Here is a 13285-nt window from a genome sequence, read left to right as displayed (position 1 = left end):
GAAACAGGGCACCCTGACAGAACCCTGGAGGCTATACTGCAAGGAATTTGTGCCACCCTGCAGAATTGAAGGGACTCACATTTTCCAGCGATGGACTCACCACACTAACCCCTCAGCCCTCACAAGCAGAGGCAGCAGCAAGCTTGAATTGATGCACCAGTCTGATGGTCAGAGCTTTACTCAGTATCGGTACCCCAACTATGGTCTGAATCAGGTCCCTGATACGTGCGCTAGGAAAGGTGAGGCAGTTGTGGCCAGGATGCTGCTGGGGAACCTGCTCCAAGGACCAGGTCCCAGTTCCAGCAGCCTGAAGGGCAGCTTCTTCCTGCTCAGAAGTAGGGTTTATGGCTCTTCATTAGAACAGTTTGGATTTGATATCCTGCTTTATCACTATCCGAAGGAGTCTCAAAGTGGCTAACATTCTCCTTTCCCTTCCTCCCCCACAACAAACACTCTGTGAGGTGAGTGGAGCCGAGAGACTTCAGAGAAGTGTGACTAGCCCAAGGTCACCCAGCAGCTGCATGTGGAGGAGCAGAGACGCGAACCCGGTTCCCCAGATTATGAATCTACCGCCCTTAACCACTACACCACACTGGCTTGCTGACGCTATTGGACAGCACCCCTGCTGGTCCATGCTTTAACTGCCACTTGCAGGAGCTGGTGCAATACTTGTTGATTCAGATTCCGTGCACCCCACTGTCACTCATGGGTCTGCAGACTTGATCAGACCCCACCTGGAATACTGTGTCCAATTCTGGGCACCACAATTTAAGAAGGATGTTGACAAGCTGGAACGTGTGCAGAGGAGGCAACCAAGATGATCAAGGTTGTGGAAACTAAGCCTTGAAGGAGCTGGGTATGTTTAGCCTGGAAAAGAGGAGACTGAGAGAAGATATGATAGCCATCTTCAAATATCTTAAGGGCTACCACATAGAGAAGGGAGAATGCTTGTTTTCTCCTGCTCTGGAGGGTAGGACTTGAACTAATGGTTTCAAGTTACAAGAAAGGAGATTCCGACTAAACATTCAGAAAAACTTTCTGACAGTAAGAATTGTTTAACAGTGGAACGGACTTCTTTGGGAGGTTTTGGACTCTCCTTCCTTAGAGGTTTTGAAGCGGAGGTTGGGTGGCCATCTATCACAGATGTTTTAGCTGAGGTTCCTGCATTGCAGGGGGTTAGACTAGATGACCCTTGGGTCCCTTCCAACTCTATATTTCTGGTTTGGCTTTAATTAATTTACTCCTCTCCCCAAATCACCACCCAAATTATCCCAATTAGCATTGGTGTGCAACACTTAAAGTCTGCTTCCTAATTCAAATGGTTTTCTAGTGGTGCTGATAATGGTTGTTGCTAGATTTAGGGAAAATGGCAGGGCAAAAACCCTTGGGAAAGCAGGGCACAAAATGGAACATTTTTCTTCATATTGGCTGTGCTCAGGTTTGCTGCTGAGGTGGGTGGTGTTGCTTCTGCCCCTGTGGGAGCAATCTGCAAAACAGCAGGCCACTAGAAGCATGTAAGTAAGATGTGAGAATGCTTTGCTTTACCAGGAATGGCTAGGTGAATTGTAGCATGCTCAACAGAGATGGAAAAATATCTGGGGACAGTGTCGCATGGTGTGTTAGGGTTGGCAGGATTTACAATGCATTCTATGTATCAATACTACAAATTTCCATCCCTTTTATACCAGCTTAACTTAGCCACGGAGAATCAAGTCTGTCCAATCCTGTTATGGTTTCCGTTTATGGATTGCACTAGTGTATCCATTGTCAACCTGGTGTCCTCCAGCTTCTTGGACTACAACTCCCATCAGCCCACAGTGTAGAATATTGGGAACTGGCATATGTCTCCCTTGCCCATGAAGCATGATGGAGATATATCTACCATGTTGGATGGGCTGGGGTGAGGTAGAGAGATCCAGGTCTTCTTACCCTTCCACCTATTTATGAAGCCAATGGTTGAGGTGGAGCAACAGCGTTCCCCATTGAGAATCAAGCCTCCTGGTATCTGCATGCCCCACCCCCTTGATCTGCATAGCCCCACCCCTGTTTCCTGGTCTTGCTTGTGTGGTGTAATGTTGAAGAGGAGATAATTTCTGTGCAAGGCGGAAAGAAAGCAAATATTTGTACACCCTGGAAACAGGATTTGGCAAAGTCCATTCTTATCATGCCCATGGCATTTGCCACCACAATGTGCTCCAAGCAAGTTCCAGTTCTCTTGAAGGCAATGGAGGTCCCTTCTACAGCTTGCTAGTCTGCATGTGCCCATTGGACTCCACACTTCTCTGGAGTAGCATCGCCTCCTGCAGGCGGCTGCTCTTCTCTTGCCGATGTTCGGTTGGGTCGCCATCTTCAATGCCATTTCCTTTGCGGAGGCACAGGACCTTCTGAAAGCTCTGCTTGAAGTTTTCGGAAAGAAATCCATACAGGATGGGGTTGGCACAGCTGTTGGCATAGGAGAGAACCACCACAAAACAGAAGATGCCAACCAAGACAGGCTCCTCCGGCAAGATGAAGATCAGGTTGATGATGTTGACAATGTAGAAGGGAAGCCAACAGAAAACAAAAACAACCACAATGATGACCACCATCTTGGTCACTTTCCTCTCCGACCTTCGGCGCCTTGTAGAGCCCACTCGGATTCCCGAGGACTTGACTTTGATGATGATCAGCAGGTAGCAGAGGCAGATCACCAGCAGAGGTCCAAAGAACCCCAAGACGGAGGTGTAAATGATGAACACCGCAGACCAGATCTGCACCGGGTCAGGCCAGCTCATGTTGCAGGTGTCAAAGGTTTCCTGGACATCAGCGAATATGATCATTGGGAGTACCACTAGGAAGGAGAAAGTCCAGACTGCCAGGCTGATCAGTCTGGCGAACCTTGGGTGACGCCACTTGGTAGACTTGATGGGGTGAACCACGGCAAGGTAGCGGTCCAGACTCATGACTGTCAAGCAGAAGATACTGGTGAATTGGTTAATGCCATCAAAAGCTGTCACTAGCCTGCACATGAAAGTCCCAAATGGCCAGTAGGAGATGGCATTCTGGGTAGCCAGGAATGGCAAGCCGAGCATGAAGAGTACGTCAGCGATTGCCAAGTTTAAAATGTAAATGTTGGTGACAGTCTTCATCTTGGCATAACGCAGGACCACATAAATGACCAAGGTGTTCCCGCTCAGCCCAACGGCACAAACCATGAGGTAAATGATTGGAATGAGCACAGAGCGGATGCTGGTAGGAATGGAAAACCCTCCAACAGTTGTGTTGCTTGTTGTGTTAGCCAAAAAGGAGAAGTTATCATCTGGAGGAATGGCTTCTTTGAGGAAAGCAGTGGAGAAGAACAAAGGATCCATGCTCCTTGTCTCCGTGTGGTTTCTTAAGAATGACGAAGCCTAGTGTCCCTCAGCATTTTCATCCTGGGGGAGAGAAAAACGAACAGAAACACGAAAAGAAAAGATTATTGGTGGGCATGTTCAGAAATCTCTCCTGTTTAAAATGTATGAAACAGCTGCCTTGCACATTCTGCTGTAATGCACCAAAATAATTAGCTACCCTGGCTGGCAATTATTTAGGAATTAAGCAGATGTTTTGTTTTCTCCCATCAACCTTCTCCTGCAAATAAAAATGAATATGGGAGCTGTGAACAAAATGAGCTCACCATAATAGCCTTGGATGTTACTGGATCATTCTCTCAAAGGAAAAGAGAAGGCTGCCTCATGCCTTGTCAAGACATTGAGCTCAGTATCGTCCACACTGGTTGGCAGTGGCTCTTCAGGATTTCAGACAAGGGTCTCTCCCAGCCTTACCTGGAGATGCCAGGGACTGAACATGGGACCTTCTGCATGCAAAGAAGGTGCTCCACCCCTGAGCTGTGCCCCCTTCCCCCACAGGAAACTGAGTCAGAACCTTGGTCTATCCAGCTCAGTACCAGACTCAGGCGGCTTCCTGTTCCAGCAACTCACCAGACCTGATCCCAGTCTTCACCCTCAGGGTTTGGAACATAGGAAGCTGCCTTATACCAAGTCAGAGCAATGGTCCATCTTTGTATTGTCTATGCTGACTGGAAGCATCTCTCTGGGGTTTCAGGCAGGGGTCCCTCCCAGCCTTATCTAGAGATGTTGGGGGTTGAATATGGGCCCTTCTGCATGCATCTGATCTACAGTCCTTCTTCCAGGAGACATAAAATGCTACACCACTGAAGGAAGAATGTAGACATGGAAGGAAGAATGTTATCGCTGCAAAGAATTCAGGGGCAGTAAATGGGGAGAACCTCTGTATCTATGCACATTTTAGTTATTTATATTGACCAAGTGTTGATCCATCAACTTCCAAGGCTATTAGGGTGAGCCAACAGTTAGTGCTTGAACTGACTAGAGGGGTGGCACCCTAGACCTATTCTTGAGAGGCACCCAAGACCTAGTGCAAGATGTAATTGTGGGTAAGCCAATTGGGAACAGTGGTCATAGCACTATTAAATTAAATATACATGGGAATGGCCAGTTGCCAAGGAAAGTGCACATGGTCACATTTGGTTTTTAAAAAGGGAACTTCCTCAGAATGAGAAGATTGTTTAAAAGGAAGTTGGAAGGCAGAATCAAAAGGTTCAAATCACTCCAAAATGCTTGAGAGTTGTTTAAAAACACAGTATTAGACAATCAACTGGAGTGTATATGGCAGATCAGGAAAGGTGCTATGAGGGTGAAGAGGACACCAACACCAAAACTGAAGTCTTGTCCAAATGAACAGAACAAAAAAGAACGCGAAAACCTTGGCAAAGAGAAAGAAAGAAATTGTAGGCAGACAATAAGGGGTGCTAAAAAAGAATGTGAGGAACACATTGCTGAAAACATTAAGACAATAAACAAGATGTTCTTTAAATATATTAGTAGCAGGAAACTGTCTAGGGAGGTGATTGGACTCTTGGATGACAAGGGAGTCAAATGGGTGCTAAAGGAGGATAAGGAGATTGTGGAGAAACTGAATGAACTACCATATTTGCATCTGCCTTCACAATGGAAGATATTGGGCAGATCTCAGTGCCTTTTCAGAAGGTGAGTCTGGGGAAATAAGGCAAACAGTGGTGATGAGAGATGAAGTTCTAGGCTTAATAGAAAAATAAAAACTGACAAATCACCGGCCCAGATGGCATCCTCCCGAGAGTTCTCAATGAACTCAAATGTGAAACTGCTGATACAAAAATCTGTAACTTGTCCTTCAGATCAGCCTACATACCTAAGGACTTTAAAGTAGCCAATGTAACACCCATTTTATAACAGCTTGTGCAAGTTCAAATTGTTGCAAGACACCTGTAACAAGAAGTTTGTACTCATCTTCAGTGAGCTTTGTGCCAATGAGTTTGCTGCTCTCTCTTTAAAACTCTCCCCTTTCTGTAACTCTTTATCTGTTAAAAGTTAAAACATTTTTGACCCATGGATGTCTTAATCAGCTCCCTGCTGTGCTCATACTTTCAGGAACAACCAGAGGGATTAGAAATTTGCTTTATCAGAAGTGCAGAAAATGAGGTTCTAAGAATTAGGAATGGAGGATAAATTCAATTATGTTTGCATTTTAGAACAAACCTATGTAATTCGCACTTCCTGAATCAGTACACAAACTGAAATACACAGCCATCCTTTGGAAACTGCGCCTTGCCAGACTTTTTTTGCAATGCATTTCTTCAGTTAAGTAATGTGCAGAAAGATGCATGCATTCTAGTGTAAAATGTGCATTGAAATGCATATATTAGCAAAAAATAGCATTAGTATTATAGAAGAGGAACATGCTTTACAAAAATGTGCATATTAGGCAAAATTGCATACACAAATGTGTGTATTAGAAGAAATTCATGCTATTTTTATGAATTTTCATGAGGATTATTATTATTTATTTAAATAACATGAACAAATGTAAAAATGTGGAGAACTATACTTTCAGACTGGAAAAAAATTAGAAACTGAGAGCAACTCAAACTGACAGATTCACTCCTCCCTACACAGGGTGCTGAATCCTACCTCTTCCATCACATTCTTTGCTTTTTCTGGGCTCTGGTGGAATTGCTGAGGTCTAGTAGGTTATTCCCTTTGATATTTTAATCCACCAGATCCTCCTTAGACTCAGAGCAATTTATAACTGCAGTTCTTTACATGCATAATTTTGAGTTAAAAATAATTCTTCCTGGAGTTGAATACTCAAGCAAAAAAAAAAAAAAAGTATGTGTGTGTGTGTGTGTGTGTGTGCCATTTGACCTGCCTTATCTCCTGTCTTCAGCCTTTTTAGCCATAAGAAAAATGGATGAAGTTGAAGCAGCCACTTAATTTGGTTGCAAACAGGCTGGGCTGATAAGGTTTCAAATTCCAATCCCAAGGACAAAGCAACAAATAAAAAATTTACTCTCCCTCTAGAAAATATAGCCCTGGCTTTTAAGTGTAATCCGGCGTTCCCAGGGCTCTTAAGTACCAGAGAACAAGAATCTAGAATTGTAGAATTGGAAGGGACCCATAGGGTCATCTAATTCACCACTGCATTGCACGAATTATACCTATGATGCAGAACCTAAAGATGATGCAGTCACGGCCACAGAGAAGGGCTCCTGGAGTCACAGTGGCGCAGGGTCAAGACACACCCCAAGAAGGATATTCCAATGGGTTCTCTTGGGTTGTTTGCTTGCTGGGTTTTACACTAAAGCAATTATTTCCTCCACACCAATTCCGCGAATCAAATTGCCATAGGTGCCAACTCCCTAGGGCCCTGGGTACCCGAGCGCCCACAAAATTCCCTATGAAGGGGCTGGGCACCCACAAAGTTTGGTGCCAGGGCTGTATGGCACCCACAGTCATGGGGCCAAGCTGGCACTCCTGTCGCCACCTCACCTTAGCCCTGATGCCAGGGCAGTGGTGGTTTGTGCCTCTTGGGACTGGTGGTAGGCAGAGAGCCCAAAGAGTTGAGCCAAAGACAGAGGCACCAGAGCCAATGACAGAGGCAACGAACGATGGTTTTGTGCCCATCCACTTCCATGCTGAGTTCTTCAAGGGGCAACATTGAGGCAGAGGCAGTGCTGGAAATTGGCAGGCAGTGCCACCTCTGGAATGGGTTGCCAGGTTTCAAAAGGTTCTTGAGCTTTTTTTAAGGAAGACCTCAAAACAGGGACAGACCGAGGCCCCATGAACCAGCCTCCACTGAGTCACCATCTCCAAACAGACCCTTAAGCAGCTTACAGACAGAAACAAGATACCAAAGACTTCAGTATAAAACAAAACATTAGAAGTTCATTTAAAGTAGGGCACGAGGGGGTGCTGCGGCCCTCCAGATGTCACTGAACTACAACTCCCATCATCCACTGCCCTTTGAACAAGCTGGCTTTGGAGGTTTGGAGACCAAAAACATCTGAAAAGCTGGAAGTTCAATGCCAGTGATTTAAAGCATCAGAGGAAATCAAAATATTTAGTAGCTTAAGAACTGAGATGAAAGCTAGCAGAAAAGCAGTCTGACTCACCAGCTTAGGGGAAAGCAAAACACATTCAGGATTTGTGTTTATTGATAATGATAATGATTCCATTAATTACCCGTCCTTCACTGTCAGGTCCCAGGATGGGTTATAATCATTTAAAACATTTTAAAGGTCTTAACAGATCTTCTGAGGAATAAAAGCAAGAAGGGGTCTCATTTGTTTCCCGGTGGAGGGAGTTCTGCCTGATGGGAGCCACCACAGAAAAAAATATTGTCATCAGCACCGCCAACCTAATTTCACTGCAGATCCAGCCAATTCTTTCTGACTTTCAAATGCCTCTGTGGGGATTATTCAAGTTCTAGTCATCAATTCTATTGAATGAACACATGCATTTCTCTTGCAAACTACAGATACATATTTTAAAATGTGCTAAAAGCAGGTCCACTTTAAAAGAAAGCAGCCTTCATCATCCCCTAAATTTTTGTCTTTATGTCCACTTATTTCTCCATCAGAAGGAAAGTAGTCTCAAGGTATACAGGCAAGATCTTTTAATGAAACTTATTTAGCCCTTAATACTCTTCATCTGCCCCATCACAATCTCTGGTGGAGAACGAATGGATCTTTCTCGCTGTTTCAATGCAGGCTCAGTTCACAGACGGGGAAATGGAATATTGCATTAATAATTCTCAATACTGGATGCTTATTCTGGTTTAATTAACATGATGTATGCATGCTTGTTCCACACTGCACAGAAAGGGGCCTCATTCACACATCTGAGTATATGGAAAGGCAGTCTGAAAGCATTTCATTTTGTTTTTAAAAATTGCATGTTAGGAACATAGGGAGCTGCCTTACTGTCTTACAGTCAGACCATTGGTCCATTGTCGACATCATGCTGAATCTGACTGATACTCCACCTAGTTCAGCACTGACTGCTTTATGCTAAGCCAAACTATGGGCTATCTAGCTCAGCATTGTCTACACTGACTGGCAGTGGCTCTCCAGGGTTTTGGGCAGGAGACATTCTCAGCCCTTCCTGGAGTTGCTGGGGATTGAACTTGGGACCTTCTACATGCAAAGCAGTTGTTTTAACCACTGAGCTACTGCTGCCTTTTCCTATCACTCAGTGACAGAAACACCAAGAGGGTGGCTTGCAGTCCTGAGTGGGTCACTTGCAAGTCACAAACAAAATTTCATCTCTGGAGCGAAAAGCTGCCCAGCAAAATCAGTTCAAACGCTCAGTCGCTAGTTCCCAAATGTACATGAAATGACATGTGATATCTGTGTATGTGTAAGTCAGCTGAGATGCACCCAGTGCTCCTTGGACTGCTTCACACCTGCACTTCCACTGCTTTGAAGGTGACTGGGATCATGCACTGACCTGCGTGTGTGAAATGCACCATCGCAGGTCAGCCTCCCCACCCCTGCCAGATCTTTTCTTCTTATTATTATTTATTGGATTTACATATCGCCCTATACCCAGTGGTTCTTCTGATCACAATCTTCCAATCATAGAAACAGAGAATCATAAAAATGGAAGGGACCCTGGGGATCATCCAGGCCCACCCTTCAATGCAGGAATGTGCATTGATCCTGCAACCGTATGGGGGTTGATCCTGCAACCGTAGCATTATCACCTCCATGTTCTAACCAACTGAGCTACCTAGCTTTGTATGACAGTCAAGTGTGGACCTTTTCACACATTCAGTTGCCAGTTAATGGGGGTTCAGGAATCAAGTGGTGGGCAGGCATGTGTGAACCAGCCCAAGCCTTCCCTTTTCCCTACACAATGGTCATTTCAGTGTAAGAGGAAGTGGACTAACTCAGTGGCGTAGCGTGGGGGGTGCAGGGGGGGCCGGCCGCACTGGGCGCAACATCTGGGGGTTAGGGTTAGGGGGTGCAAATCCACGGGTTAGGGGGCACAAATTACTTGCCTTGCCCCTGGTGCTGACAACCCGCGCTATGCCACTGGGCTAACTCACACACAAATGTGTGACAAATGATGGGAAGTCCCTACTTGCAACTTCCTTCTGCGTACACCAATAATAATAATAATAATAATAATAATGCTCAATAATAATAAATAATAAATATTTAATATCATTAATATTTAATGGCATTTAATACTATTAATAATATTATCAATAATACAAATGTATTTTATTAATTGGTGATGAAAACGACGTGTGGGTTGCCCACATGTGACGAACACACAAAAAGTGAGCTCCAATGCCAGAAAATTGATCCTCTTGAATTAAGCAGCCACGAATTGTTCAATAACCTTGAGATTGTTCCAACGATTGACTCATTCTGCACACCCCAGAAGAGTGTGTCCATGTTAATCTGCTCTTGCCAAAGCCAGAGTCTGGTGGCTCCTCGGTGGTGGGGCTCTAGCCCAATCCCCCAAAGTTTTTGCCACAATGCCTTCCCGCTAGACTTGAAGTCTCTCGCTTCTACCCACCTCTCCGCCCTCCTTCCAACCATATGTTTGTTGCTTTACCTGGCTTGGCTTGGTCTCTCTCCGCCCCACTTCCAAGGACCGTCCTGCTCCAAGCTTGCCCTCCAGCTTTCCTCAAAATCCAGGTCCAGCCAGCCTCCCTCCTGCTGTATCCTCCGGTAGGATTGTCCTGCTGATGGTCGCCAAACGCAGCTGCTTCTCTCTAGGAGGACAATGTCCTTCTGGGACAGGCGTCGTCTTCTCCTTGACCCCACCAGCAGCAACAAAGTTCTGTCTCTGAAGCCGGCAGGCTCCTGGCTCCGGAAAGCCAAACCCTCGCTCTCCCTGCTCAAGCGCCTCACTAAATAAATATCCAGCGCCAGGTCTCTAAGTAGCACAGTCGACGGCGGGGGAAGGAGGTGGGACGCGGGGGAAGGGGATTTGCCTGTTGCGCTTTATAGGCTGCGGCCAGCGGGTTGCAGTACCCCCTGCAGACAACAGACCTGCCTTGCAAGCAGGGCGGGGAAACATCTCGCCCGAGGGCTCCAGGGAGCTCCTTTGAAAGGAGGGGGGAAAGAAGGCAGACGCTTAAAAGTTGCGCGTGGGTTGGATTTAGGAAGGCGGCCGTTTCTTAGGATCCTCTGGCGCGCCGAAGTACGAAAGAGCTGCAGTCATGTCACGTTATGGCTTGCACCATGAGCGCTAATAATAATAACAACAACAACAATAATAATTTATTTATATCCCGCCCATCTGGCTGAGTTTCCCCAGCCACTCTGGGTGCCTCCCAATAATGTTAAAAACAGTACAGCATTACATATTAAAAACTTCCCTAAACAGGGCTGCCTTCGGATGTCTTTTAAAGATAGGATAGCTGCTTATTTCCTTCACATCTGGTGGGAGGGTGTTCCACAGGGTGGGCGCCACTACCGAGAAGGCCCTCTGTCTGGAGCTGGGAGCTTTGCAAGGTAACAACATGCAGAAACCAAAAGGCAGGGCTCTGCCCCGAAAATGTTACAGGCGAAATGCTCTGCGACGGCTAGGATCCAAAACGCAGGACACAAGACGAGCCTGCTGGATCAGGCCAATTGCCCATCATAGTCCAGCATCCTGTTCTCACAGTGGCCAACCAAAGGAAATCCGCAAGCAGCACTCAAGCACAAGAGCACCCTCCCCTTCTGTGGTTTCCGGCAACCGGGGTACAGAAGTCTCCGACTGTAAAGGAAGAGTAGTCATCGTGGCTAGTCGCCACTGGTAGCCCTCACCTCCGTGAATTGGTCCAGTCCTCTTTTAGAGCCATCCAAGTTGTTGGGCATCGCTGCCTCCTGCGGGAGCGAGTTCCATGGTTAAACTATGCGGTGCGTCAAGGACGCAAGCTTTCGGGTTGCGCAGAGCTCCTTCACAGGAGCAAGTTAAGGGGGGGGGGGGAGCGAGGGATTTTAGCAGGGCTGAACAGCCAGAGGTCGTACCCACATTTCTTCCCTTCCTCGCTTCCCTCCTGCCCCCATCGTCTATATATACATATAAATAAACCCGCCGTAACATTAAAGCGTCAGTGAGAAGCGTCTCCAGGGCAGTTCGATAATAAGGGAGATGCGCAAAGTGGTGAACGCAACAATTGGAGAGGAAATGGCAACAGGTAAGAATGCACACAAAACACACACACACACACACACACACACACAGAGAGAGAGAGAGAGAGAGAGAGAGAGAGAGAGAGAGAGAGAGAGAGATTGGCTTCCGTTTGACTCATTCAATCTCTTTCCTTCACTCCCATTTGGGAGTGAGGAGTCTTTTTCCAGCCAGCCCGGAATGCTAGTTCCAAGCCGAGACGCCTTACCTCGTCAATTTCAAGTGGCGTCTTGTCTCTTTCATCCATGCCCTTCGTTTGCCGAGGCTACTTTGCATCAAGCCTGAAGGAATGGGGTTGGCGATGTGAGGTGGGGGGGGGGGGAGTCTCCTGAGGGGTGGGGGATGCTGCCCCCCCTCGCCCTGTAAAGCGGATTTCCCGAAGTGTCTCCTTTGCGCACTAATTCGTATTCTCTAAAAAGAACTCCGATTTAGGGGCGCGTTTGCGCGGAATCCACCCCTCCCGCAAACTGCAAAAGGTTGCCCGCACCGCTCCCCCCCCCACTTCTGCTTGGTAAACAGCCAAACCTTTTTCTAAGCCCCGGGGGAAAGAAACTTGCCCCCAAGAGCCTCTCCTCCTGTTCCCGGTGCGATCTTGGGCGCCGAGGTGCAAAGAGCCCAGAGCCGGAGGAACTCGGCTGGTGAAGCGGCAGGTGGGCACGTCTGGGGCGTCTCTATCCAAAGCACGGGCAGTGCTCGGTTGGGAAAGGTTGCGGACGCTTCCCAAAAGAGCACGAGAGAGAGAAAGATCAAAAGGAACCCGCCGCGCTCTGCAGCCGTGCGCCCGTATCATGGTGCGCGCAATTTCCTCATGTGGAGTCGGGGGAAGAACCCCATATTTGCTCTTTTGTCGAACGTCGCCAAAATATAACTGTCGGAGCGATATTTTCGAATGTGGCAGCTTTGATTCCTGCGGGGAACAAGTGCAAGCTTTATGATTACACAGCACCCTTCGTCGGACAGCCCCTTCCCCTCTCCCGTCCTTAAGCTGCTGAAGTTACCAGAAAGTTGGCTTTCACAGTGGATGATGGCCTTCTGCTGCTATTAGGGGTTGGGGTGGCTTTGTGTGTTTTCTATGAACTGCGTGTGACTTCGTGCGAATGTGTTTGCATTATAATGTCTGCTGCTGTTTGCTGTTTGTTTTCCATATGCTGCAGGTCCTTTGGAGAATTTTTGCATTAAAAAAGCCACTGAAACAGAATAAGAATAAAAATAAGCAGATCAGATGTGATCCTGCTCTAATATTTGACTTCTATGGTTGTGGATAGTTGTGGTCCTTTAGGAAGGGAGCTGTCACAGCCCCACTCCATGTTTTTGTAAAATGGGCACACTCATTTCATAGGTACCGTATTTTTCGCTCTATAACACGCACCTGACCATAACACGCACATTGTTTTTAGAGGAGGAAAACAAGGGAAAAAACATTCTGAATGAAACAGTGGATGTATCATTTTTGGGCTTCATGCTGTGGCCACAGACATGTGATCTGATGGTGAATTTGGGATGACCCAATGCAAAGATCCTGAGAATCCCTGTGGATCCATGCTCTGTAACCACGTTTTTGCACCATTGCAGCCCCAGGCAACAGTGGGTGCGTGATTTTGGGGGGGCAGGCTGTAGCCATGGACATGCTATGTGATCTGATGGTGAATTTGGGGTGACCCAATGCAAGGATCCTGAGAATCCCTGTGGATCCATGCTTTTTAACCACATTTTTGCACCATTGCAGCCCCAGGCAACAGTGGGTGCGTGATTTTTTTGGTGCAGGCTGTAGC

General features: G+C 46.8%; 1 protein-coding gene across 3 annotated transcripts; it reads right to left on the bottom strand.

The window, feature by feature from the left end:
* Positions 1 to 602: 602 nt before the first annotated feature.
* Positions 603 to 12103, bottom strand: SSTR5 (somatostatin receptor 5). Of its 3 annotated transcripts, none has more exons than XM_083712020.1 (3): positions 12071 to 12103; positions 9945 to 10583; positions 603 to 3413 (listed from the first exon to the last, which is right to left on the bottom strand). In XM_083712020.1, the coding sequence occupies exon 3, from the start codon at positions 3348 to 3350 to the stop codon at positions 2238 to 2240; it is 1113 nt and encodes a 370-aa protein (XP_083568146.1). In that variant the 5' UTR covers positions 3351 to 3413; positions 9945 to 10583; positions 12071 to 12103; the 3' UTR covers positions 603 to 2237. The 3 variants fall into 3 exon arrangements, with proteins under 3 accessions (XP_083568146.1, XP_083568145.1, XP_083568147.1); XM_083712019.1 differs by lacking the exon at positions 12071 to 12103 and adding an exon at positions 11722 to 11796; XM_083712021.1 differs by lacking the exon at positions 12071 to 12103 and adding an exon at positions 11147 to 11711.
* Between the last annotated feature and the right edge of the window lie 1182 nt (positions 12104 to 13285).

This window comes from Podarcis gaigeae (assembly GCF_964106915.1).
Source record: "Podarcis gaigeae genome assembly, chromosome: 14".
NCBI classification, from domain to species: Eukaryota; Metazoa; Chordata; class Lepidosauria; order Squamata; family Lacertidae; genus Podarcis; species Podarcis gaigeae.
Note: the sequence above shows the minus strand (reverse complement) of the source record. Positions and strands in the feature narration are given on the sequence as shown.